The sequence below is a fragment of the Bidens hawaiensis genome, unplaced genomic scaffold (genome assembly GCF_021521415.1).
Source record: "Bidens hawaiensis isolate Kalapana, Puna unplaced genomic scaffold, B.hawaiensis_p1.1 tig00002477_1, whole genome shotgun sequence".
In the NCBI taxonomy this organism is placed as follows: domain Eukaryota; kingdom Viridiplantae; phylum Streptophyta; class Magnoliopsida; order Asterales; family Asteraceae; genus Bidens; species Bidens hawaiensis.
Window position 1 is genome coordinate 1,393,303 of NW_027491136.1, and position 27,502 is coordinate 1,420,804.

At 34.6% G+C, this 27,502-nt stretch overlaps 3 protein-coding genes across 3 annotated transcripts; 1 reads left to right on the forward strand and 2 right to left on the reverse strand.

The window, feature by feature from the left end:
- The first annotated feature begins 2,769 nt into the window (after positions 1 to 2,769).
- LOC143619671 (pentatricopeptide repeat-containing protein At1g74850, chloroplastic-like) lies at positions 2,770 to 7,197 on the forward strand. Its single transcript, XM_077091548.1, has 4 exons — positions 2,770 to 4,613; positions 4,983 to 5,297; positions 6,421 to 6,528; positions 6,611 to 7,197. Exons 1-4 carry the CDS (start codon positions 2,770 to 2,772, stop codon positions 6,951 to 6,953), a joined length of 2,610 nt encoding a protein of 869 aa, XP_076947663.1. The 3' UTR covers positions 6,954 to 7,197.
- A 2,109-nt stretch (positions 7,198 to 9,306) lies between these two features.
- On the reverse strand, positions 9,307 to 12,187 carry LOC143619675 (serine/threonine-protein kinase AtPK2/AtPK19-like). Its single transcript, XM_077091552.1, has 6 exons — positions 11,612 to 12,187; positions 11,447 to 11,529; positions 10,900 to 11,020; positions 10,633 to 10,806; positions 9,862 to 9,969; positions 9,307 to 9,765 (listed from the first exon to the last, which is right to left on the reverse strand). Exons 1-6 carry the CDS (start codon positions 12,185 to 12,187, stop codon positions 9,478 to 9,480), a joined length of 1,350 nt encoding a protein of 449 aa, XP_076947667.1. The 3' UTR covers positions 9,307 to 9,477.
- Positions 12,188 to 18,562: 6,375 nt separating this feature from the next.
- LOC143619683 (transportin MOS14-like) lies at positions 18,563 to 27,300 on the reverse strand. Its single transcript, XM_077091559.1, has 27 exons — positions 27,176 to 27,300; positions 26,618 to 26,695; positions 26,440 to 26,502; positions 26,314 to 26,361; positions 25,489 to 25,635; positions 25,270 to 25,401; positions 24,574 to 24,614; positions 24,375 to 24,466; positions 24,173 to 24,300; positions 24,030 to 24,105; positions 23,837 to 23,957; positions 23,672 to 23,771; positions 23,498 to 23,579; positions 22,863 to 22,945; positions 22,669 to 22,788; positions 22,300 to 22,351; positions 21,776 to 21,931; positions 21,559 to 21,682; positions 21,411 to 21,492; positions 20,800 to 20,888; positions 20,642 to 20,716; positions 20,510 to 20,564; positions 20,307 to 20,426; positions 20,130 to 20,222; positions 19,900 to 20,045; positions 19,070 to 19,247; positions 18,563 to 19,000 (listed from the first exon to the last, which is right to left on the reverse strand). The coding sequence occupies exons 1-27, from the start codon at positions 27,296 to 27,298 to the stop codon at positions 18,722 to 18,724; spliced, it is 2,883 nt and encodes a 960-aa protein (XP_076947674.1). The 5' UTR covers positions 27,299 to 27,300; the 3' UTR covers positions 18,563 to 18,721.
- Positions 27,301 to 27,502: the final 202 nt, after the last annotated feature.

Here is a 27,502-nt window from a genome sequence, read left to right on the forward strand (position 1 = left end):
TGGGTGGGTTTGTTTTCTTTCCAAATTTGAAAGAACTGAAAGGAAAGAAAGGAAAAGAGTTATGGACGTGAAAATGAAAAGAAAGGAAAGGAGATGAATTCCTTTCCTTTATCTCCATTATCGAAATAGTGAAAAGCCTTAACTTGAAGTTTATGGACAAAAAAGAGTTTTTGCAAACCCTGATGTAACACTAGGAAATTCATTAACTTTAAATTAAACCCTGGGTAAGAGAAATAATGAATTGGTGGAGTTTAGACATAAATGAAAGACAAGCATCATTTGGTGAATGGTACATTAAAGTGGTCAAACATTTATAAAACTATAAATATATGATGAGTTTAAAAAACTAAAAAGAAAATGAGTTACGAGGTAAAATAGGAACCAAAAGTTAGAACTAGACAACTAGATAGATAGGGTAGAACGATGGGTTATAGAGCGCATCAAAGGACATCAAAATAATGTGTTTTGAGTCAAATTCTGATAGTTAATGCTCATTTAAGTGAGGACTATTTTGGTATTTAATCGTGAGTGTAGGTTTTGAAAGGGAAGAGGCTTGGAAAAGCTGGGCATGACAAATTAACTCAAAACGTAATAAAATGAAAAGGCTGAGTATGACAAATTAACTCAAAACGTAATAAAAAAAAACCTAAATATTTTGGGCATGATAGTTTGATATGTTGGTTCCGATAGTTTACCAATATTTGTATTAGGGGTGAGCTTGAAAACAATTGAGAATAGTAATAAAAGATATACAATAATCATTTAGTAATTTCATATTTGGCAATGATCGAGGCATAACTATGGCAGGTTTTTAATTAACATCTCTTAAATATGCTAGTTGTTAGACTATCTCCAAAAGGCCAAAAAAACGTTTACAACCGCTCTTAGTGAACTGTTATATTAGACTTTCACTGATATATCAAAAACATCTTTATTTTCTCTTTAACTATGCATATATTTTTAAAAATCCTTACATTTTCATATTATCATCACGTTTTATATTTTCTTTGAAAAATCAATTTTTATTTATAACAAATCCTTTATATCTATAATATATATAAATGAAAACCCTAAAATCCTACTTGTCGTGATTTGGTCGCTCCCCCCCTTTTATGGAAGCCACCAGATTGCTTGATTTATAAATGTAGGCATCTCATTGAGTTAACCCAAATTCATGGGTATGTGTCTTACCAAAACCAGATAGCTCTTAAACGGGTTATAACATCTCATTAAATTAAAAATTAATCTTACCAATTATTTGATAGAAAAATCATATAAAATAGGGATATACTAAAATTAAATTTCCAATTTAAAAAGAAAAAGATATTTTTATAATTAATAAACAATTTTATAGTAAAAAACATAAGCGAGTCATGGGTCAACAAATCCAGATAGCTTTTAAATGGGTTATAACATATCATTTTTTATGAAACTTTTTCATCATCAAATCCTAACTATATTATTAACTTTCTTATAATAAAGAAAATTAAAATCCAAAAAGTAAATATTAAAAAACAAAAAATGTGAAACAACTATTCTCTCAAGCCATCGATTGCTTTATTTGTAAATTAAGACTTCTCACGTATTTGACTCGAATTCACGGGTAAAGGTCTTACCAAACCCATATAGCTCTTAAACGGGTTATAACATCTCATTATATTAAAAATTAATCTCATCAAATATTTGATATGAAAATCCTATAAAATAGAGATATACTAAAAATTAATATCCTATTTTATTTAAAAAAGATATTATTTATAATTAAGAAACAATTTTATAATAAAGAAAATAAATGGGAAATGAGTATCACCAAAACCAGATAGCTTTTAAACCGGATTATAACATATAATTTATTTGTGAAATAATTTCATTATCAAATCTCAAGTATATTAATTATTAACTTTTTTAAAATAAATAAAATTAAAATCCAAATATACATGTATAAATATTGAAAACGAATAATGTAAAACAACCCCCGTGATACGGGGGATAAAATCTAGTTTTCTATAATTCAAATAATACAACATTTAAGCATAAAGTATGAAGTTAAGAGAATGGTGTGGTAAATAAATGAAGTCATAGATAGCGGATAGATGATGGATGTGGATAATCTAGTCTAGAGAAACAAGTATGAAGTTAACGTACGGTGTAGTAAAAACAAGTCGTGGGTGTATTTATAGATTTATGAAAAATAAATAGACATTGTTAGCATAAAACTATTAGGCAGACTTAAAAATAATAATTTTTTACCGTTAAGCTTTTAACCACTAAAGTATTAAATACTTATAATTTTTAATTTCAGTTATCCCCTCTCATCTCATCAAATATCACCTTTAGATACTAGTCGACGTTTGTTGTAAATTATCTCCGTCATCGTGTTTTTAAGATTGATGTCACAACTCACATGAGTCAAAGACAACCCTATATACAGGAATGAAGTTATCACTTACAATAATAATAATAATAATAATAATAATAATAATAATAATAATAATAATGTGGCTAACTTGTAGGGCCACTTTAACTAAAGTTAGTTATTATCCCATGAGTTTGCACATAAAAGGACTTAACTTGTAATCTTCAAACTACAAGGTCCATTGTCACACTTGACTCAATTATTTTAAGCGGCAAATAAAACCTGTTATCCACAACACAGTCACTGTTTCTTCTTCTTCTTCAACCTTACTTGAGCTCAAACTCCATTATTCACCTCTTACTCTCTCAATTCCAATTCCATACCTCAACCACATGCAATCCAAATTCACCACGATGACAATAGTATACCACTCAATCTCACCCGTTCTCATACGTCACGATCACAATTCCCCCAAATTCACCACCAAAACCTTCCAATTTCACCCTCACCGCTCACTCGTACTCTGCGAAAGCTCCGTCGCTAAACCCCCAACCTCCAGATCCAGAACCCGATCCAAACCCAAACCCAAAGAACTCGTCTTCGGGTACCCGACTAACACCGTCGAGAAAGGCAAATACAGTTACGAAGTCGAAAGCCTCCTCAACAAACTCTCCGGCCTCCCGCCACGTGGCAGCATCGCACGCTGCCTCGAACCGTTTAAAAACAAACTCAGCCTCAATGACTTTGCACTGGTTTTCAAAGAACTTGCTCACCGCGGAGACTGGCAACGCTCGTTACGCCTGTTTAAACAGATGCAACGCCAGGTTTGGTCGAAACCGAATGATCATATTTATACAATAGTTATAGGGATATTAGGGCGTGAAGGTCTTTTAGATAAATGCCACGAGGTGTTCGATGAAATGCCCAAGGAAGGCGTGCCTCGGACGGTGTTTTCGTACACCTCGATTATTAACGCGTATGGCAGGAACGGGCAGTACGAGATGTCGTTGCAGCTTCTTGATAGAATGAAGAAGGAGAGGATTCAACCGAATATTTTGACTTATAATACTGTTATTAATTCGTGTGCGAGAGGCGGGTACGATTGGGAAGGGTTGTTGAGTTTGTTTGCGGAAATGCGACACGAAGGGTTGCAGCCGGATTTGGTGACTTACAATACTTTGCTTGCTGCGTGTGCGAATCGAGGGTTGGGTGATGAAGCTGTGATGATTTTCAGGACGATGAATGATGGCGGGACGATACCGGATACTACTAGTTACGATTACTTGGTTCAGACGTTTGGGAAATTGGGTAATCTTGGTAAGGTTTCGGAGCTGTTAAGAGAGATGGAGTCTAGAGGAAATTTACCTGAAGCGTCGTGTTATAATGTTTTGTTGGAAGCGTATTCGGATTTGGAACAAACGAAGGAAGCCATGGATGTGTTTAGGCAGATGCAAGCAGCTGGTTGTGTACCGAATCCGATGACTTATACTATATTATTGAATCTTTTTGGGAGACAAGGTAGGTATGACGAGGTTCGTGAGCTGTTTCTTGAAATGAAAGTTAGTAGTATGGGGCTAGATGCGAGTACTTATAATATACTTATAGATGTTTTTGGAGAAGGTGGATATTATAAGGAAGTGATAACTTTGTTTAATGATATGGTGGATGAAAACATTGAACCGAATATGGAAACGTACGAAGGTTTGATAGTTTCATGTGGGAAAGGCGGGCTTCATGAGGATGCTAAAAGGATATTATTACATATGAGAAAAAGTGGATTGGTACCGAGTTCAAAGGCGTATACGGGGATTATTGAAGCATACGGTCAGGCTGCTTTGTATGAAGAGGCACTTGTTACGTTTAATACAATGAATGAACTTGGAAGCAAACCGACTGTTGAAACATTTAATTCGTTAATTGATGTTTTTGCTAGAGGCGGGTTGTATAAGGAATGTGAATCTATAATTTTGAGGATGAGTGAGCGTGGTGTTTCGGGGAATAATGATACTTATAATGGTATGATTGAAGCGTTTAGACAAGCGGGACAGTTTGAAGATGCTATTAAAGCTTATGTTGATATGGAAAAAGTTAAATGTAATCCGGATGAAAGGACTTTAGAGGCGGTTTTGAGTGTTTACTGCTTTGCTGGTCTTGTGGATGAAAGTGAAGAACAGTTTCAAGAGATTGAGAAAATGGTTGAGTTGCCTAGTGTCATGAGTTACTGCATGATGATGGCAATTTATGCTAAAAGTGAAAGGTTAGTTATTGGGAAAATGAGAAAAAAAAAAACAAAAAACCCAACACTTAAAAAAAATAAAAAAATTCATTCAAACTTGTAAATGAACCAACAAACATGAACATGCTCCATTCGTGTTCTTCTTTAACTTTAACCAAACAAACAATCAAACACGAACAATTAAACGAACGGGTTTCCTTGTTCATGTTCGTTTGTTAAGAAAATGAACATTTTTATGTTCGTTCATTAACAATAGAAACGAATGAACATAGCTGAATATTGATGAATGAATATACTGAACTGAAACTAGTTAAAAGTGTTGTGAGAAACAATGTGTTAGGCCTCCTTTCATTTATAGTTTGGTGAAATTATTATTGTTACTTTTTTCAGGTGGGATGATGCGCATAAGTTGCTGGAAGAGATGATAAGATGCGATTCATCAAATATACATCGAGTGATTGGGCAGATGATTAGGGGAGATTATGATGATGATTCTAATTGGCAAATGGTGGAGTATGTTTTTGATAAACTCAACACCGAAGGCCGGGGTTTAGGGTTAAGATTCTACAACACGCTTCTAGAAGCTCTTTGGTGTTTAGGACAAAAGGAAAGAGCTGCAAGAGTGCTTAAAGAAGCAACAGAAAGAGGACTTTTTCCTGAAATGTTCCGGAACAGCAAACGTGTTTGGTCTGTTGATGTACACAGGTATACTAGTAACATACATTAATTTTTTTTTTCGGTTCAAGAGTTTGAGGAAATATAGTAAGGGTAGCAACTTTGACTCATTTACTTATAAATGGACCGATTGATGGTAGGATGGTATGTAGTATCTTTAATGGATCAAATGAGTAAAAAAAGGATATGTATAAAGAGGCTACCAAACTATTAAAATTTCTCTATAGGCCACCTAAATATACATCCAGGTTCATTTATACCAAATCTAGCAAGAACATGCTGAACCTTTCTTTTCTTTTCTCTATTTATATTATTTTACAGAATATAAAAGGTAACTAAAAGTAGTTTTGGTTCCCGTAGGTTTCCTAAATTTGTATTCATCATCTTTCTTCTAGCCTTTTTCTGCCCGGTTTGGTATAAATGAAATCTGGTACATGGTTTATAAGTTAGCTTGAATATATGCGTTATCCTTAAAATGATATCAGATTAAAAGAAAACATGTTGGTTGAACTAACATATATTATTTGAAAAGTTAGATATTCATTGTAATTATTAATCTTGGCAGACTAGGTGGGTTGGCGATGGGTCAGAACGGGTTGGGTTAGCATGGGTTTTGAGCAGAATGAGTCCCGGTCAAAATGGGTCTTTTTAAAAATGTAACAGTTTGGTTCATGTCAAAACTAGTTTTGACGAAAACGAACTTCAGTTAAAATGAGTCGTTTTAGAAAAAAAAAAGGATTAAAAATAGGTCCACCTGCTATAAGATTCTTATTGTGGCTAACCCCTTTGGAACCATTTATATTAACAAGTTTCATAACAGTGGGCAGTGGTCAGTTTTGACCCGTAGTCTAATTTGAGTTGACCCAAGTGAACTCATATACAAATTTCTTTTTGCCCAAATCAATCCATTATTTGAAGAACCGGTCATGAATGCTACCTATAGTAATCATGTAATACTTTTAAATTTTAATCATATTTGGCACACTTAACTTAATAAAGTTCAAAAGTTTTGGAAAAAGAAGTGTTTCAGGCCAACCCAACCTCACATGTACCAAAATTACCTACTTTCATCCGTTACCTGACTTGCCATTTTCCCACCTCTAAAAATGCAGTTATATAATCATTCTTATAAATGTCATTTGATCATCTTTAGGTTGTGGTCTGGGGGCGCATGTACAGCTATATCAGTTTGGTTCAAGAACATGCATCAGATGCTAGCAGATGGTGAAGATCTTCCTCATCTAGCTTCTGTTGTTGTAGTGTAAGTTTCTTAATTTTGTTCCCACAAATTTTTATTAGATATCATTATAAATTATTAAAGGATATGCATTTTTATCAAGCAGAAGGGGCCAGATGGAAAAGAGCTCCATAACACGTGATTTTCCCGTTGCAAAAACCGTTTATTCACTTTTGAAAGATAATGTTTCGTCGTCTTTCTGTTTGCCTGGATGGAACAAGGGTAGAATTGTGTGTCAACGAGCTCAGCTCAAGAAGATTCTAGCAGATATGGGTTCTCAAAAAGGCGGGATTGTTGATTTGAGTAATGTCCCGATTGCCGTTAAGGATTCTAAAAACTACAAGCCTCGGGTGAAACGGGGTGGTGTGAGTAATGGTGAATCAACTATAGGTGTAAATGACGAGACCAACATCGATACAAGAACAGAGCTCGTTACAGGGCCCATTTAGAAAACAGAATAAGAACACGAAAACAAATGGTGTGCTTCAGTCTATCAAGTCATTAGGATCATATATTCAGAGGGGAATAGTATTAGTAATAATAAAATATATGTTATGATGGTGGTTTAAAAATGGTAGAATTTGAACCTAAATTTTGCTCTGTTGACTAGACTAGGCTAGCAATTATTATTATTGAATGAAATTTGCACTTGTTTATACATGTTTTGTATACCCTAATGTGTTACTTTTGGTATGAGGTGAAGATGTGGTGGCTGTATTAGGGGTGATAATTTTAATTCATGGTAAGAAAATAGTAAGTTTTGATATCATGCTAATAGATCATGAATGTGGATAGTATCATGGTATATTTGTGTGCTTATGTGATAATTTGATTTGTGAACTGAAACTCACATAGGATGTGATATGGTAATACTAGTAATAATACATGAGTATGGTGAGTGGACTACCATACTTGGCCGGTGTGGTAGTACGCATACAGTACTAAGGTGTTCTTAGGGTTAGCACAACCCGGTATGGTAGTATGCATACAGTACTAAGGTGTTCTTAGGGTTAGCACAACCATGTCCAACGCAATGAGGAATAAGTGAACATGGTAGAAGCTTTATATGCTAAAGCTAAATAGATTTTAAGAGTTGTGAGGATAATGTCTATTCTAACTCCTTTTATGCGGCGATGGACGACAATGGTGGTGGTTGGTGGCGGCGGTGGTGATGGTGGTGGTGGGTGTTGATGGTGGTGGGTGGTGGAGGTGATGTAGGGTGAAAGAGATAATGGTATGAAAAAAAACATGGGGTATGGAATATGGATGGAATGAAATTAGGTAGTGTTTGTTACGGAGGAATGGAAGGTGGAATGTAATAAGTCATTCCAAAAAATTGAAAAAAAAAACATGTTTGGTTACCATGCATGAATGGAATGGATCATTCCACATGGAAAGAAACTCCTTCCATTTTTAGGATTTTCATTTCTTTGGGTATAGGTATTTTTTTTTCATTCCTTCAAGTAATGAAAAAGTCAAAAGAGTCAACAACCATTATTATTATTATAAAGTTATAATTATATTATAATTATTATTATTATTTTCCAATTATAGTTATTATATTATTATTATTATATAATCATCCTTATTGTTTTGTATATTATAATATAACTATTTATATTAATACTATTACTACATTATCAATATATATTTTTTTTTAAATTTGATGAGTTAACATTCACAACGCATATACGGTTTAACGATCTAATTGCAGCACGAGGGTCCTAAAAATAGTTATTATGAATATTCATTTATTATTAATATTATTTATTATTATTTTTATTTATTTTTTAATATTATTAATAATAAAAATATTAATAATGATAAAGTGTTCAATTATTCCATTCTTACATAGTAACCAAACATGACAATGGAATGTAATGATCCATTTAATTCCTTTATCCATTCTATTCCCACTCCTATTCCATTTCCTCATCTATTCCATTACCCTGTACCAAACATACCCTTAGGGTATTTTAGAGGGAATGGAATGGACTAGGTAATGGGTCATTCCATTCCTTAGATCAACCAAGATCACTTTTCTCCATTCCCTAACAATGAGGCATTCATTCCGCCCTCCATTCTTGTATACGAAACGCTACCTAAAGCTAGAATCCTATCTTGTTAACACCACAAAACAACTTTAATTAAACAACAATCAAAGACTTTTTACATCATTTAAATAAACTATCCTATCCGTATCAACTTCGTAATATCCAACCAACATTTATTCAACTTCATTGTGTAAATCGAGTCAATATATATTTATCGGGTTGGATGAGCTTGGCATCACTTCATGAAACCAAAAAATATAATGCTAAGAACTGAAACCTTGTGAAATTGAGATGCCTGTGATGTTAAATAGTTTTATGTAAAATCATAAAATGATAAATAAAGAAGAGTATTTTTATAACGCCCAAAACTGAACCTTATTGCAGCCAAAAATGGTTAGCACTTGCCCTACTTTATTAGGTGGAATCCTTCATCACCGAATCACTACATCTACACACCAACCTTTTCATTGGATTATTCTGTGATCACTTAAAAAAGGTTAAACAAAAGACCCTCTTTTCTTAGCCCTCAACTACTTCAAAAATTGTCCATGTGTGACTACAATAGCATATATACAATTGTTTTCTATAGAAAATCATTAAAATTTAACAACCATTTTATTCAAAGACAAATACTAGTTACCGAGTCCCCTTACTAAGATGGCGTTTGGGATTCCTTATTTTAGCTCCTTATAACTTTTGGGATAAGTTAATAAGTTACAAGAACCGTTGACAAATCCATGTTTAAATTACCAACTGAAACATAATAACTGAATGATTCTAACACACTATTTCAGCACCTACAAAGACACAACAAAAAACAGTAGAAAACCTAACAATGTAAGTCAAACAACATGTCGGATCCAAGTCACAAGGAGGGCAAAATTGACGAATTACATTCGTGTTCACATCTTCAACCGCGTTATTGAGGAGACGAAAGCCAATGGTTAGGTGCCACATAAGTATAACCATGAAAATGCTCACCGGATGTCGGTGTAGGAGCTGGTGAGTCATCTAAAGGCATTGCAGTCCAACATTTATCAAAATTTTCAGTACAAACTTCACCACTCACATCTGGTTTAAACTTTGTTTGCAATTCTCTAGACTCTAATTTCTTCCAGTTTATTGTTTTAAACCACTTATGATTTTTTATATCATCACCACCACCGGGCCCACTTCCAAGCCTTAATGACGGGTCTTTTTGCAACAACTGAAGATAAATGAATACATACAAAGTTGAATTAGTTCTAGTGATTAACAATTTAACATGTACAGTCAAAGCTTACCCATGGTTAGGTGAACTTACCCCTTTAAGCAAAGAGTGAGCTTCACCACTTAACCGCGGTAACAGCTTCACTTTTTCGTTAATTATCTTCTCCTGAAGTTTCTTTCTGTTGGAATGAGTGAACGGTGGCTGAAAAAAAGTCATTAAAGGTACATGAAATTTGAATTTAGCTGGTAAAATGGACGAGTCGGGCTGGATAACCGGTCAACACAGGCAGTTTTTGCACCAATCAAAACGGGTCCAGGATGGGTTGACCCAAAACCCTTAAATAATCAGTCCTACAAGTAGCGGTGTAAACGAGCTGAGCCCAGGCTCGAGCTCGGCTCATTTAACTTACAAAGAGCCTGAGCTCGGCTTGTTTCAGGCATTTTATTGAAAGTATATACATACCATAACATATATTATTTAGTTATTTTTATAATAACTTTATTTGTAATAATAACTATTAAAGAAAAAATATATATATAAATAATAGGCTAGCCTAGGCATAGTGAATCTTGGGCTCGTTTATAAACACGCTTATTTTTAGAATCAATATCGTTTAAGCTCGGCTCAACTGCCTCAACTCAAGCTGTTAAAGAGCTGATTTCGAGTAGCGCAAAGGTAGCTTGGCTTGTTTACACACTCTACTTACAAGATATATATTATTTGGTCGACTTTTGACCCGTTTCTTTTCATCTACTGTTTTTAATTGTTTGACCCGTTAGACAAAAAAAAAATAGCCCAAATCAACCCGCGGGTGTGAAATAGCCAATTCTAGACGTAACCACAGAAAAAAATGTAGATTTATACCTTCCCGGTTAGCATTTCATACAAGAGTATTCCAACACTCCACCAATCTGCATTTTTATTATGACCTTTAGCTAATAAAATCTCGGGAGCCATGTATTCCGTGGTCCCACACATCGAATTTGATCGGCTCGATTCATCAATTTCCTTTGCTAGACCAAAATCAGTTAGCATAACCTGCTGATTAATCAGTTAAATACCTACTTTAACAAACATAACAAAATCAACAGTTATTTCAACAATAATTAATTTTGTAGGTCTGCTAATTACATGTCCATCAGCATCCATGAGTATGTTTTCAGGTTTAAGATCCCGATGCACGATCCCTCTCTCATGAAGATGTGAAACCGCAGATACAATCTCAGCAGTATAAACCCTTGCTTGATCCTCACTATACAACACACCCAAAAACATAAATTATTAAATCTAATCATCATTACTTAGCAGACGACTTATATAAATGACAAGGTATTGCAAGTGGCAGAGTAGCCCTGCAACAACTGTTGTAGAACTCACTAAACGCTAGTCGTGTTGTGGGGTAGGGACTAGCAATTATCGGGATTAATCGAATTGAAATTTATAAGTATCTTTTCAAATATCCATATATATACCAAATTCTGTTGTAGAACTCACTAAACGCTAGTCGTGTTGTGGGGTAGGGACTAGCAATTATCGGGATTAATCGAATTGAAATTTATAAGTATCTTTTCAAATATCCATATATATACCAAATTTTATACACAAAATTTTCAATTTTGACCGATTTTAATAAATAAACTAATCTCCATAAATCATATGCATGTTAATGAAAATGTACCTGAATATCCCTTGTCTGTATAAGTGAAAGAAAAGATGACCTCCATTGATAAAATCCAAAATCAAATAAAGCTTGGTTTTTGTCTGTACCAATATCAAAGATCAACACTTTTTAACTAAATTCATCATAATAATAAGTTAATACCAACAGAAATGAAAATTAAACCTGAAAGGAATACCGAAGCTGGACGATAAAAGGGTGAACAACTTTAGTAAGTATATCCCGTTCGGCCTTCATATAATCGACATGATTATTCTTAATAATAGTATCCTTCCTCATGACTTTCATAGCAAATATCCCATCCCCAATCACACCCTCACATTCACCACTAATTACACCTTTACCCTTCCTTCTCCTCACCTGAAACACCTTCCCAAAAGACCCTTTGCCAATCACCCTCATAATCTCAAAATCCCCAGGCCCAATTTTATATTTCTTCCCATTTTGCCCTTCATCAACCCTTTTAATTACATCTTCATCTTCATCGGAGTCGTCGAAATCATGGTGGAATGGACGAGATGTGTAACGAGGAGATGGGCCGATGAAAGAGTGGGAGCGGTTGTGGATAATTTGGGGGTCGCCGATGATGAATAGATTATTAGGGTTAGGGTTTGTAGAGGAATTGGGGCCGAATACGTCGTTGAAATCGAAGTCTTGGTCGGTGGTGGTGGTGGTGGATGGGATGGTGAGGTTGCTGAGCATTGAGTGTAAGGTCTTTTTGTGGTGGATTGTGGATGACATTTTGTTTTGTGGGTCCTGCCGGGCGTTGAAGATTTAAAAAGGTTACATTTTTATGGAGGATGAGATGAGATGAGATGAGATGAGATGAGATGTGGTGCAGAGAGATCTGAAGGTTTACGGGGAAGATGATTGATGTTGGGTTGGGTTGGTTGGGTTGGGTTGGGTTGGGTTGGGTTCGAGTATTTAATAATAATAATAATAATAATAATAATAATAATTTGTGTGATAGTTATGGAATGGCGTGGATGAATTTGTGACTATTGAGTGTTTGTTTTTGCTTAAAAGGTTTGTAAAGGCTTACATTTGTAGGCGCGTAGATATAAGCTTCTGAAAATTGTTGTTTTTTAGAAGAAAAAGATCTGAAAAATGCTTTCATAATCTTAAAAAATAAACTATTGTTCAACTTCTTCACATCCTATCAACACCCAATGTCCAATACCACCACCACCATCACCTTTCATTACCACCAACCACCGTCCGCCACCACCACCACCCACCTCTGTCCATCACTACCACCACCCACCGTCGGCTATAACCACTGTCCACTACCACTACCAACCGTCCGCCACCACCATCGTTCACCACCCACCACCACCACCGTCCACTACCACCACCACCAATCACCACCCACCACAACCGTTCATCACCACCACCACCACCACCAACCACAACTGTCCATCACCCATCATCCACCACCACCTTTCACCGCCTACCACAATCGTCTGCCACCACCCACTTCCACAGTTTGTACACCACCACCAATTATTTTAGCAGTCTATAGACGTTAAATAAATTCTATCTACTGTGATATGTATGATACGTAACTAATTTTCAGCTCATGCAGACGATATCCAGTTTATAAAACAAACAGTATTATATTTTCAGATTACAGACCTTCAGACCTTATCTTCAGTTGAAGACATGAAATCAGATTGTAGACAGTTTTTGTCTTAAAAAACAAACAACACCTTAGTGAAGATCTGATAGTCATAGGTTAACAAAAAGTCAAAATCATTTTGATCGGAGACCAAGGGTGTCTCATGGGACAGCGAAAACAAGTTAGGGCTAAGGCCTCCAAGTCCATAAAAACATTATATATAGATATATTATAATAGGTAAAGTAAACTCAAAGTAATGTATTAGTGTGGTGATAGGCTTGGTTGTTACTAAAGTATAGGTTATGAGTTCAAAACTTGTAATAAGCAACTCTTTTTTTCTTAATAATTGTCATGAAAAGGCCCCAAACTCTTGTTTTGATTTAGGCCTTCACATTCGTTGAGCCGGCCGTGTCGGAGACCGGAATGGATGATTTCTATATCAATGTTCATAAATTGAAGATCTATTCATATTCGATTTACATTCAATTGTTGACGCTAATCAGATTCAAGATGAGAGATTCAATTTGTAACACCCGTAAATTTCGTTAATCGGCTCGATCGTTTATAAATGTTGGTCAAAAAGCCGGGGTTTCATCTTTCTAATTTAGAGCCTTGTAATACGTTTTAAAATTCCGTTTATCCACCCTTTTTCCAAAAACATCGCCTTTTATAACTTAAAGTGTTAGATTAGTATATAGCACCCGACATTTTCGTTCATCGGCATGAGACATTTGTAGAGTTTGTATAAACTTTCGGAATTGATCCGGCATTCTTCGAGGACCTCGTTGTCATTCTCGTAAGTCTATCCAATTAACCTTTCATCCATGTTAATAAAATTTACAAAGTGAAGGGGGCTAGCATGTAAATATGATTATAATAACTTAAAAACCCTAATTCTCCTATTGAGTAGTCCGATCGCAGACCAGCAGCCCCCCCCCCCCATCACGTTTTTCTTCATGTTCCAACCATTACCAAGCCATCTCCACCTAATTCCAGGTTAGTACCATGTCAAGGAACCTCTTTTTCACCATAAAATCGTTTATTAAACCTTAGACATATCATAATCATATTAGGGTTTGAGTTTTGATCAAAACAGTTTCTGACATATTCGTAAACGTTTATTGCTCGGCCTGAAACTCGATGAAAATATATTGTTTTGATCGATTCTTATTTCTATGATATTCTACTTTGAGTCTAGTTTCCAGAAAGGTATAATACGTAATTTTTGGACGAGATTTGAATACTTTTTATGATTTTATAAAATCGAGTGTCAAACCTGATGCGGGACGACGGATTCTGGTCCGTCTCCCGACATCATAACCTTTTTTCGACAAGTCTAAATTGGTTGGTTCCACTTCTGGAAGTTAATATTTTGAGTTAGGAACCAAACCCAATTGGAATCGTTTAATTTAGCTGGGTAATGAATTTTTTAAAAATAAAACCATTTTGTTGCGCAGCTGAAATAGCTGAACATACCTTTCTGTGTTGGAAGAATTTTTATGATTTTTGTGTCCACTATAAAAATATAATAAAAATATTTTTATAAACTTAAGATATTTATGCAACACTGGTAAAAATTTAATAATTTAATTCCATGGTTTTCCTATGTAATAAAATACATCTTTGCATGCTAAAATCTGGATGTTATATTCGTATTGATCGATAAGTTCGTTTTAGGCTTAACCGGTGGCTGCCCTTTCTCGCGTCTTTCGGGGCTGTTATAATTGAAGTTCGTACTCCGTCATATTCTTAGATATGTCACTTACAACATACTAAAATTTCATGGCCAATGGAGGTGTTTAGGTCGGTCAATCGATTTTAGTTCGAAAACTATGGTTTATCGGGTGTAGGATTGGCAATTGTTGAGTTTGATGCGTTAAACGATCGGATGACCGACCGAATCAGTTTGTACAGCCCTAGGGGGGTTTAAGGGCTGTGGGAAAATTATATTTTTGATGCACGGGGCTGTTGTGGTTAGTGCTTCGTCAATCGAGTCGGCGGTGCGCGAATTTTCGTTTAAACGTTAAAGTAAGAGTTGTAAAAAGGAACCGTCAACCCTATCAACTCGGGTGACATAATCTTGATGAATGAAAAGATTTATAATGTAATTTGGTCCATTCGGGGCTGATTCGTTTAACAAATGGTTTTTAGGTTTATTTCGCGCGCATTCGACCCGATTTGATTATCGTTGGGCCTTAGGCCAAAGTGTTGGGCCTTGGGCCAAGTGGTTGGTCCTTGGGCCAAGTGTTGGGCCTTGGGCCAAAGTGTTGGGCCTTGGGCCAAGTGTTGGGCCTTGGGCCAAAGTGTTGGGCCTTGGGCCAAGTTGTTGGGCGTTGGGCCAAAGTGTTGGGCCTTGGGCCAAGTTGTTGGGCTTGAACGGCCCATTAGGCTAGAGTGTTCTTACAGTCTAGTTTAGTAACGCGTTATGTATAATTTACAGGCCCTTGCTTGTGATTGTGCACTTAGGGATTTCCTAGCTCATTGCAGGTGTTCGGTTGATTCAGGTGAGTTCATGATGCCCTTTTTACTCATTTTACTTTTGGGCTAGCATGCGCACCTAAATGTTTTCTTACTTGATGAAATGTTTTTAAAGAGATTTTATATAGGCTTGCTAGTATATGGTAAGCCTTGGGATGTTAAATATATATATGTGTATATACATTATTTCTTGGCCTCTATTTGGCGATGTTGTAGTCGTTTCGACTACTGATGTTGTGTATGCCTACTTTGTGTTTGCATACACTGATGTTACGTGTTTGGGTTGTACGTTTGCTCGACCCTGATGTTATTACTTGGATGAGATGTTACGTGTTGGGTTGTACGTGTGCTCGACCCTGATGTTATTACTTGGATGAGATGTTACGTGTTTGGGTTGTACGTGTGCTCGACCCTGATGTTATTATTTGGATGGTATTTATAGGGATATAAATATATGGATGTATATAGATGTCTAGGTACGAATACTTAGTGTTGATGATGGCCTAACTGTTCGTATCCCGTATTATATTTTAAACTCTTGGAATGTTTTATAATTCAGTTTTTATATTTAAACTCTTGGAATGTTTTAAAATCTCGTTTTTATATTTAAACTCTTGGAATGTTTTATAATCCAGTTTTTATATATAAACTCTTGGAATGTTTTATACTCTCGTCTTTATATTTAAACTCTTGGAATGTTTTATACTCTCGTCTTTATATTTAAACTCTTGGAATGTTTTATAATCCAGTTTTTATATTTAAACTCTTGGAATGTTTTATAATCCAGTTTTTATATTTAAACTCTTGGAATGTTTTATAATCTCGTTTTTATATTTAAACTCTTGGAATGTTTTATAATCCAGTCTTTATATTTAAACTCTTGGAATGTTTTATAATCTTGTCTTTATATTTAAACTCTTGGAATGTTTTATAATCTCGTTTTTATATTTAGACTCTTGGAATGTTTTATAATCTCGTTTTTATATTTAAACTCTTGGAATGTTTTATAATCCCGTTTTGATATTTAAACTCTTGGAATGTTTTATAATCCAGTTTTTATATTTAGACTCTTGGAATGTTTTATAATCTCGTTTTGATATTTAAACTCTTGAAATGTTTTATAATCCCGTTTTGATATTTAAACTCTTGAAATGTTTTTAAACGAATATATATAGGCTTGCTTACAATATGGTAGACCTTGGGATGTTAAATATATATATATATGTATATACATTATTTCTTGGCCTATATCTGGCGATGTTGTAGTCGTTTCGACTACTGATGTTGTGTATGCCTACTTTGTGTTTGCATGCACTGATGTTACGTGTTTGGGTTGTACGTTTGCTCGACCCTGATGTTATACGTGGATGTTATATATATAATGTGATATATATAGAGATGTAATTGAAAGGATGTTTACATATACATTTTGTATATGTATGTATGAGGATGTTTAGTTCGGTAATGATGATTTGATGAATGTATCCTTGTACGCTTTAAAATTTTTGGTATGACTATCGTAACTATTACTACTGATATTATTTACTTAAAACTTGAACTCACTCAGCTCAAGCTGACTTTGTGTGCATGTTAGATTGACTTTCAGGTTAAGAAGTGGATGCTACCGCTTGGACGTGTTGGATGCTACTCGGGAGGTTGAAGGCATATCTAGTCGAAGAATTAATAATGCAAACTGTTTCTTTTAATTTATCACTATAAGCATTTAAAATTTGGTTTTGGGTCACTTTCCCGGGTTTTGGGAATTTTGATGTTATCTATTCCGCTGTTTACTACTCTGAAACGATTTTAATGAGATGAAGATTTCAAATAAAACGAATATTTTATTTACAATTGATTTTGGACACCTGTACCCGTGTTTTGGGATTTTTAATACTTAAACTTTTCCGTTGTTATTTACTTTGAACTTGTTTTAAATACAAAGAATCGTTTGGTTTTAAATTTTTGTGAATTTGTGGATGTGATTACCAAGTGTAGGATTCCCGGGATTCGGGGTCTTACACAATTCAATCAAAAGCGAACATTCGGTGCAAATTAACGAAGCACAGATGGATTCAGTACATTCAACAGGAGAAAGATGCGACTCGCATAGTGGTTTATGAATAATTACGAATTTGTCACCGCCTTTTTCTACAGTTCGAACGTTTAGCACAAATTTTTAGTTTGTTAACTTTTCCCTCAATTTGTGATGACATGTTTTTCAACACGTGATTCATCTTGGATTTAGATAATTCTTATACGTTAAAACATGTAACCTAATAGCAAACATCAAAGCACTATCCATTATATTAAAATCAAATCTTACACATGTTGAAAGCTTTTGTAAACATATAGAGTTCAACCGTTAAACAAATGTCGTAAACTTTCTTCTAAACTGTCTGCCAATACCCTTAATGCTTCAATTTCTTGTCATTGCGACCTGAGATTATATACTCTCCTGAAACATATACAAGCTGACATGGATAGCTTACACATATTTAGACTAAAGTATAAGCATTTCACAATCATTCATCAGTTTTACAAACATGACATAATGAATCTTGTTTAAGGTACTATACTTTATGCTAGAAGGCTTTCTCAACTTGCAAGCCTATGCTAAGTTGCCTAAGTTTGACAACTAGATTACTTTACACTTATTTAATCATATATTAAGCATTATAATACAGGTAACAATTAAGATTGCATTTATTTTAATCCAAAATCAATAAAAACGGACTGAATTCGGTAAAACTCTCGAACTCGCCTTAACTTGTTCATTTGTTAACAAACAATCAAAACTATAGCATTTCATAGACATCAACCCAAATCATATAATCACATAAACTGCAACCGAAGGTGCCGCATAATCTTAACAACCATCTTAAGCATATTTTATACGAAACCAACCCAAAACATTTTACACAAATCTTCTAGACACTCAAAAGACAACATGTATGTGTTCACTATCATAGAATATGAAGAAAAACGGATGGAAATAAGAAATGCATAAGAAAATCGCAAATGATAAAGTGTCAACCAAAATTTTCAAGGAAAACTCCAAACACAATGTATCCTGTGAATCTCAATCACAGATTACAACACTAGTACACCACCCCCATCCCTATAATCCCATAAAAAAAATTGGAGTCATTAAATAAAATGACCTGTTTCTATCATATAACTATGATACAAAAACCATATTCAACTCAAGTGGCCTCAATGCTTCTAAAACAATCTCTTGAACCGTACGATTGCGTCTACAAACCTCAGAAAGCTCTTCAATCGGACTTGTCAAACCTTTGATGTCTACACCCGATGCTGCATCCGACAACGCTAGCAAAAATCTTGATTTTTCCGTCTCTGTGACTGCAGAAGCCGGAAGCAAAGACGCACTCTGTTTAGCCCACTCGAGAGCTTTAACCCCATATGCCTGTGATAACGCCAGAAGGGCATACGCCACCTGTCAATAACGTATTTTATTAAAAATGAATAATATATGAAGCAAAGAACCGTGTAAACAAACTTTTACCGTTTCTAATCTTGAACTTGGTAGAGCCCCGGTTGCAGCAGCAATTAATATCCTAGTAATGGTGGCACCTCGAGGCACAATAGCATCGTCCCTTATGGAAATAAATTGTTGGCCTTGACTAGATTTTCCCAGGTCAAATATGTCAGATAAGAAGCTTAGTATAGAATTTGATGCCTCCCTGCATATGTCAAATATTTTTTTAAGTAATTTTATTTTGATAAACCTAGGCTTGTAAACGAACCAAACGAGCAGAAATGGGGCATGTTCATGTTCGCTTGTTTAACTTTAAATGAACAATCGATCAAACACGAACAATTAAATAAACAGGGTTTTCTTGTTCGTGTTCGTTCATTAAGAAATTAAGTGTGTTCCTTTATGCTCATTTGTTAATAGTATCAACAAAATGGTTCATGAACATAAGCAAACGGACGATACTGAACATAGATGAACAAACATAACTAAGTGAATACAAATTAAAATTAAAATTAAACGTGAACATCATGATGTCGGGCCTATAAAACTAATAAAACAAGACTAAAGTGTAGTGGGTCTAAAGTATTTAACTGAATATATAAATGCGAACTTAAACACATGTAAGCTGGCATGCATAAATGAATGTAAATGAACGAACATGAACGAATGTTCACAAGCATAAGAACGAGGCACGTTTGCATGTTCGTTCATTTAACTAAATGAACAAAAAAATTTTTTGTTAATGCTCATTAAATAAACGAACTTCCTGCCGAACGGTTCACTAAATGTTTAGTTCGTTTACAGGCCTAGATAGACACTATATTTAAATTAATTAAATTTAAAAGAAACAAAATAACCTGTGCTGCACTGTGATTCCAATCATAGAGCATTCGACCAATGATGGAAATACTGGAGACGGGAATAACAAATGTGGGCAATATCGAATGCACCTTGATGCCAGCAAAAAACAATCATCTGCTATATCGGGCCGTGCAGTGAAATCCTGAATATAACAATATATATTATTCAAGATCTATTTGTTCATTTTCTTAAAATTATTATTACTTTTTTGGGAATGAAAACAGACCTGAATTTTTGTAAGCAAGCATGCAGTATTGCTAAATAGAGACTCGATCAACACTTTCAAATAGTCAGCACAGGAAGGGTCGGATCCAAATATCTGCAGGAATAGTATCCAATAAATACATGTTTATTATTATTGTTTAAAATGAAAAACTTAAAAGGGTGAATAATAATTGATTACCTTTATAACTTCACTAGCTAGATACAAGAAACACGATTGATGGTGTTGTTTATACAACCCTTGTATCTCTTCAAGCATTGCTCCAATTGTAAATCCCATAAACCGGTTAGATGTTCTCACCTTCATAACACCATTTATTTAATTGCAAAAATTCATTAATAAAAAATACGTATAATTAAATAAAGCATAAAGCTTGAACTCACAGCATGTTTACAGGCACGACAGAGTGATTCCATTGTCCTCATATCCCAAGCTCGACTGCATTTTCATCAATCATAAGTTCATATTGTATATTAATAAAAAGAAAACTAAATATACAGAATGAAAATACTGACATGTCAAAAATGGCTTTGAAAAGGGGCCAAAGTCTTTGAATTGCATCAGCAACAGCTTCTGGATTGTTTACATATCTGCAAATGATTTTTTACTTTAAATTATTATAGCCATTGTATAAACTTAACTAGTGACTTGAGTAAATAAATTGTTACAGTACCTAAACATATTCGCAAGCTGATCAATATGAACGGTGATTTCACGTGCAGGTTTTTGACCCAATACCAGAGGACCCTGATTGATCATTTCCTGCTCATATACATATAATTCAGTACAATATAAGCATGATTAGTAGTAGAAACATCAGGTTCTGTGAAATCTGCAACAGGTCAAATGGGCAGTGTACCTCCTAAATCATTTTATCCAAAAAATTATATTGTTATTGAAATAACATTGCATAAAACCAAAAAGAACCGATTACCTATCCATAACAAAAATAACCAAACGCAAACAAAAGACGACGATTTGGTTTTATATTTTCGTAAAAACCGAATTTTGGGATTGGTTTGGGTTTTGCGTGAAATTAAAACCGATATAACCGAATCCAGACATGAACAACGGTTTGGTTTTGTGTTTACGTAAAAAATAACTTCGGCCCAAAATTTCAAACCCAAATGGCAAAACCGAAAAAACTGAAACCAAACGATTTTCAAAAACCAAAATTTAGGTTTTTGGTTCGGTTTATTGAAACAAAATTTTGGAATAGAAAACATGTCAAAGCCAACCAAACTGAAGCCATTTTAGACCCGTTGACCAAGCCATTAGTCAAACCTGTAAAGGTGTAACAGCAGGTATGCAGAGTGCTTCAAGGGCTTTCTTAGCCTGGTCTGGAGGAAGGTCGGTGATAACTATACTGCAACAAAACATTTATGAGAATTTATAATTGATATTAATTAAAATTTATAGCTTGTAGTGGTACCTTAAAGCTTCAACAAGATGCAAAGAATCTTGAGCCTCCACTTTAAAAGAACTTTCCACGGTTATTGCCCTTTGATATATTTGAAAAAGCGTGTCTATAGATCCAAGGAGCTTTTTCCCACAATCTAGAGTAGTACCATTAATAAGTTATCATTAACTAATACTTATTTATAAATACTAATAAGAATCAGAATACTCCAATTAAATATAAATTATACCAACACAGATATGTCTGAAAGCCAAGGCGGCAGCTGCAGCAGAATCTTCAGACACACTCATGCCACTAACAAGAACATCAATAACTGAGGGCAAAAATGACATTCCACCCGATGCAGCATCAAGCCATTTAGAATAAGCTCCGACAGTCAAACATACTGAAAGAAGAAAAAAAATCATAAAAAATGATATTATGTTAAGTAAAAAAAGAACAGAAAATAGTACAAATAGTCCCTGTGGTTTGACCATTTGGCAAGTTTGGTTCCCTATTTTAAAATATTGCAAGCTTAGTCTAAGAGGGGGTTGAACATTTAGTCCCCACTGTTAATCACTTTTCCGTTATAAACTATATGTAACTAGCAGTGGGGATTAAACTTGCAACCCTCTCACAAATGTTTGGACTAAGTTTGCAACTTTTTTTAAACTTGAGGACCAAACTTGAAGATGGTCAAACAACAGGGACTATTGTGCGATTTTCTCTATAAAAATGATATTCTGTTAGATATTTTAGAAAAACGTATATAACCTGTCTGAAGTAGTTGCGATTGATGAGGAAGTTTTGGAAGCAATGGCATAATCTGCCCAAATCAAACAAACAAGTAAAAACAAATTATTAAAATTTAGAGCATGTTTGGGATTGAGTTTGAAAAATGCTTATTGGCTTACTGGTGTTTTTAAAAAGCCAATAAGTTAAAATGTGTTTGGAAATCATAATAAAATACTTTTTGTTTCAGCTTTTGGAAAGGGTTAAAAAACAGTTTTCCAAAAGCCCCAAATCCTGGCTTTTCAAAATGGCTTTTTAAAAAGCCAATAAGCATTTTTCAAACTCAATCCCAAACATGCTCTTAATGAAACTGAAAAGGTCAAAGTTAACATCAGGTTAAATAGCCATTACCTGAGGCATAACTTCTGATTCAGTGATAGGAACAAGATCTGATATGGCCCTAATGCAATATAGTTGAGCTTCTGAAGGTCGCCAATCCATAATATCACCATTTTGAGGACCACTTAGAGCCTGAAAATCATTAATTGAACAACTTAAAACTTAACCTTATTTAATAAAACAATTTTGACTCTTACTGATTGTACCTCAAGAAGCTTCATATATAGAATTTTAAGTGTGGCTTCACCTCCTAAAACTAATGCTGCATCAGTTAAAATATCCGCAACAGCTGCACATCATATATTATAATATTTTAAGGATGTTGATCAGTAAATAATAGATAGCCTGCAAACGAACCGATGTTCAATGAACCGTTTGTTTATTTATTAAACGAGCGAACCTTTAAAAACCTTTTTTGTTCATTTAGTTAAACAAACGAACATGAAAACATTTCTCGTCCGTTTATTTATGCCCGTTTATGTTAGTTTGTATACGTTCAATTATGCTTGTTTATATATTCGTTTAACATATTTAGGCCTGCTATAATTTAGTCTTGTTTATTAAATTTGTAGGCCCAATATAATGATGTTTACGCCTACTTTTCATTGGTGTTTACTCCATTATGTTTGCTCATCTACGTTCAACTATGTTTGTTCGTTTACTTCGTGAACTCTTCGTTTATACCGTTAACAAACGAACATAAACGAACATGCTCATTTTCCCAACGAACGAACACCGTCCATTTGATTGTCCGTGTTCGAGTGTTTGTTCGCTTAATGTTAAATGAACAAACATCATCGTTCAGTTCGTTTACAAGCCTAAAAATAATGAAGATGAATACCATATCTTGTTTGTTTGAAATCCTTTTGATCCTCTTTCGAAAGCTCTGAGTAATCCTGTGGATACTGAACTCTGCAACTAACCTATAAGAAATAAAAATAGAATCTAGTCATACTTTATAAAATAAATAAAACTAATTAAATACATATTTCCTTTCCAGGATTAAATAACTCACCAGGGATACAAGAGTTTCATATGATGAACGGAAAATTTGCACACGTCTATTTCTCTCGGCTTCGATTAATGATTCATTACCAAATGATAAATATGATTCTCTGCAAAATAATTGAACTATTGTCAAACATTTGGTTTAATAAAAAAATTAAAGAAAATGAGTCACCTTTCTATCAAGCAAATCTGAAGATTGTGCCAGAAATTATATGTCATGGAAGCAATATCATATTCTGTATGTGCAGCTACTTCTAGAAGCGCGTGTACAATCAAGATTGATTCATTTGAACCTACACATAATATTAATATTAACTAAAATATTAATATCAATATTTTCGGTAACCAGTGATCAAGTATCATACCAGTTGCAATCAATTCAACATAGGAATCACCCATATCGGCAAACAAACGAGCAATCGCCTTAACATCTTCCTCATCCTAAACCAAAATTTAATAAAATAAAGCAAAAATGAAAATCAATCCAATGTCAGTTTAATGAAAATACCTTTGAGGAATCTCTAAGTTGTGGCTTCAGATTCATAACTTGTGGCACGATTACTTGAATTAAAGGCATCTGAACAGAAAACCCATCCAGGTTTCTTGAAGATGTGTAATGTATCAATTCAGAAATGACTGCAAACAAATAGCACATGGTTAATAACAATTAGTTTCAATAAATAATATTATAAGTTTTTCTTTTATATTACCATTCACGGCTGCCTCTGAAAGAACATCAGAAGTTAAGCTAGAGAGAGCTGTTAGCACCAATGGGTGCGTAGCCAGAACAGATGCAGGGATCCTAAAAACATCAAAATAAATAAAATAATTAGCAAACTCAGAACAAAAGGCGAAGATCGTTGTTTAAGTGTTAATTAACGCATTTAATCCGCAGTACGAAAAATATACCTATGTCTTAACCGAAGCCAAGATGAAAATGCCTCCAGAGCCTGAATGTAACTTTATGGCTTAAATAGATTAAGAATTGAATAATTTAAATTTCTAAATATCTAGTTTCTAATATGGTGCTAACATATATGAATACATGTGTGTGTGTAATTTACAAGCTAGATGCTTCAACTGGGTTGATATATATTTACATTATACACACGGAAATAAATAACGTGTAATGTAAAGTATTGATTAGCATGGTTTAAGCACCTCGTACTGAATATAGACTTAAGAGTCTCTCACAAAAACATTATTTTTTTTGTTTTTCATGATTTATAAAGTAATTTTTTAAGCATATAATTTGCATTAAATCTATGAATGTGTGCACTAGGCCTAGCAAACTGGGAGGGATCAGGTCACAAGTCAAAACGGGTTCTGACAAATTGAGCCCGGGTGAAAACCGATCGTTTGAAAAAAAAAGGGATCAATTTGGTTCGGGTCAATATGGGTTCTGTGCAAAATGAGTTCGAGTCAAAACGGGTCATTTTAAAAAAGCATCAATTGGTTTTGGGTCAAAACAGGTTCCAGCCAAAACAGAGTGGGTTGAAATTAGCGTATGCATGTATGAATATACGTGTATGTATAATTACAAAATAGAAAAAAGATGAATTCGTGTTTTTAGTAATGCGAGTACAAATTAACACGAGATCTCACCTGTTCTTTTAATTCTGGAATATTTAAGCAAGCGGTCAAAATACCGAGTGCAACATCCATTGTAGAGACAAGTTCATCTTCAAATTTCCGGCGTCTATCAGGACGAGCGGCTATCTTGTAATTAAATACTTCCTAATATTAAATTCATAGAAGTTTAATAGCATGCATTAGTATGACATCAGCTAAAAGTAAAGACAGTATGTATATAAAAGTGTGAACCTCAGGTAAGACTCTAAGAAGCTCCAAGAAACTTGGAACAATATCCGGGTGCGCACTCATTTCAGCTCTGAGCCAATTCATTATGCCACCATTACCCCAATCTTCAGCCGAGACTTGGACAGCCAATGCAGCAACCGCGAGACTAATCTATATAACAATGCACCGTACAGTTTAATCCTGTCGGGTTGACGAGCTGAATTGTTCAACCCGAACACGGCCCGTAGTTTTATTTGTGTCAAAAAGATCAGCCATAACCCTCATACACTTAAAATCGTGTAACCCAAACACGTTGCACGGCCCATTTAACCCACTTTTCAAAGCAAGTTAAATGGGTTGGTGGATGATAACTAAGTTGTAAAAGTGTTAATCGAGTTGTCCGGTTGAAAGAACATGGGTTAAACGGGTCAGAAACGGATCAGGGTCGAACTGTTTAACGAAACGGGTTTAACAGGTCGACCCAAACATGATCGTATATTTATTCCTGTCAAAAACATCAACCATAACCCCCAAACACTTAAAATCATGTAACCCGAACACGATCCGCTTAACCCACTTTTCTAAGCGTATCAAACAGGTGATAGCCAAGTTGTACACGTGTTAATCAAGTTAGTCGGTCGTTAAAAAATAGACCAAAAGGATTAGTGGGCTGACTTGTTTACCTAAACAGGTCGACCCAAACACAACCCGTTTTGTAAACATGTAACATATGCCAACCCAAAACCTGATTACTTTGTGTCGTTTATGTGTTGTGTCAGAAATTTCTACCCCTAGTCAGCACACATGGCATGTGCACACATTTATGTAAAAAGCTGTAGACAGTAGTACCTGTGTTCTAACTTTAGGTGGGCCCTTGTGAAATGTTTTCAATAAGTTCTGCAATTAAAAGTCAAAACGCCAGCCATCAAACAAACTCCTAACATAATTAGAGAAACTGCAAAATTCTTTACTCACGTTTAGCGAGTCACGTAGGGGACGGAATGCTTCAGAAGGCAATTCTTCAAAATCTCTCTGCACCTGTTAACAGAAACAAATATTTCCTATGAAAATTAGAAGTAAAAAATCAAATTTTAAAGCACAAACTTTGAAGAACAACTTCCTTGACTAAAAAATCAAAGACGAATAAAATTACCTTACTTCTCAAAGTCTGTGAGCAAAAAATTAGCGTCTCCACGTTACTACTTGAATCATGAAGCAAATTATCCGAAACCTACACAAATTGAACAAACGTCAATTAATATAATTTAACTTTAACCGACACGTTAAGAGTCAAACAAGAACAGCTCTAGAATTATTATCAGGCCCACGGAACACATGTCAACTTATCTGGTCCATCTTTAATTGAACACATAAAACTAACAGTCACAGTCACTCGCGAAATCGAACTACAATTAACCGAAATCACATAACATCATGCATAAGAAATAGAATAAATATTAATACATAAGGAAGTGATCAATTTTGTGATAATATAACTGATTAAAGCATCTTATCAATATGTAATTAGTAATAATATAAGTAAAATTAGAGCTTCTGGCTTCTGGTATGATAGTGCAACCCTAATTGTAATACTCCAGAGTAATTAACCCCAATTAATCACACGTAACTAACAACTGGATAGAAAACACTAGTGATTGAAGACCTACGCATCGAATTGATTAATTGAATCGAATGAGTAGGAAAATGGAACCTGCCAAGCGTCGAGTGTGCGTTGAAAGTTTTGGAGCCAGCGATCGGCTTGAGAGCGAACGGCGTCGTCTGGATGATGATAGAGTGCGTTCAATGCGTCTTTCACAATGTTCTCGTGCGCCATGAATCCAACAAACTCAACTACTGAAATATATATATATATATATATATATATATATATATATATATATATATATATTAGTCTGGTTAATACAGGGGTTTTGATTTAAAAATAGTAATGATTAGAGGATGGGTTGTATGCGTGTATAAAATGTATGATTTATATTTTCGCGCTTTCAAGGGTTCTGGTACTTGCAATTTGGGGTTC

Bases quoted from the DNA above. Each gene is read 5' to 3' on its own strand.
- LOC143619671 (XM_077091548.1), top strand. From the start codon at position 2,770: ATGACAATAGTATACCACTCAATCTCACCCGTTCTCATACGTCACGAT. The intron at 4,614-4,982 runs GTTAGTTATTGG...TACTTTTTTCAG, and splicing joins ATTTATGCTAAAAGTGAAAG to GTGGGATGATGCGCATAAGT. The intron at 5,298-6,420 runs GTATACTAGTAA...GATCATCTTTAG, and splicing joins TGGTCTGTTGATGTACACAG to GTTGTGGTCTGGGGGCGCAT.
- LOC143619683 (XM_077091559.1), bottom strand. From the start codon at position 27,298: ATGGCGCACGAGAACATTGTGAAAGACGCATTGAACGCACTCTATCAT. The intron at 26,696-27,175 runs GTTCCATTTTCC...CAATTTGTGTAG, and splicing joins GCACACTCGACGCTTGGCAG to GTTTCGGATAATTTGCTTCA. The intron at 22,946-23,497 runs GTATTCATCTTC...TATGATGTGCAG, and splicing joins TTTCAAACAAACAAGATATG to CTGTTGCGGATATTTTAACT.
- LOC143619675 (XM_077091552.1), bottom strand. From the start codon at position 12,187: ATGTCATCCACAATCCACCACAAAAAGACCTTACACTCAATGCTCAGC. The intron at 11,530-11,611 runs GTTTAATTTTCA...ATATTGGTACAG, and splicing joins AGCTTCGGTATTCCTTTCAG to ACAAAAACCAAGCTTTATTT. The intron at 9,766-9,861 runs GTAAGTTCACCT...ATTTATCTTCAG, and splicing joins CTCACTCTTTGCTTAAAGGG to TTGTTGCAAAAAGACCCGTC.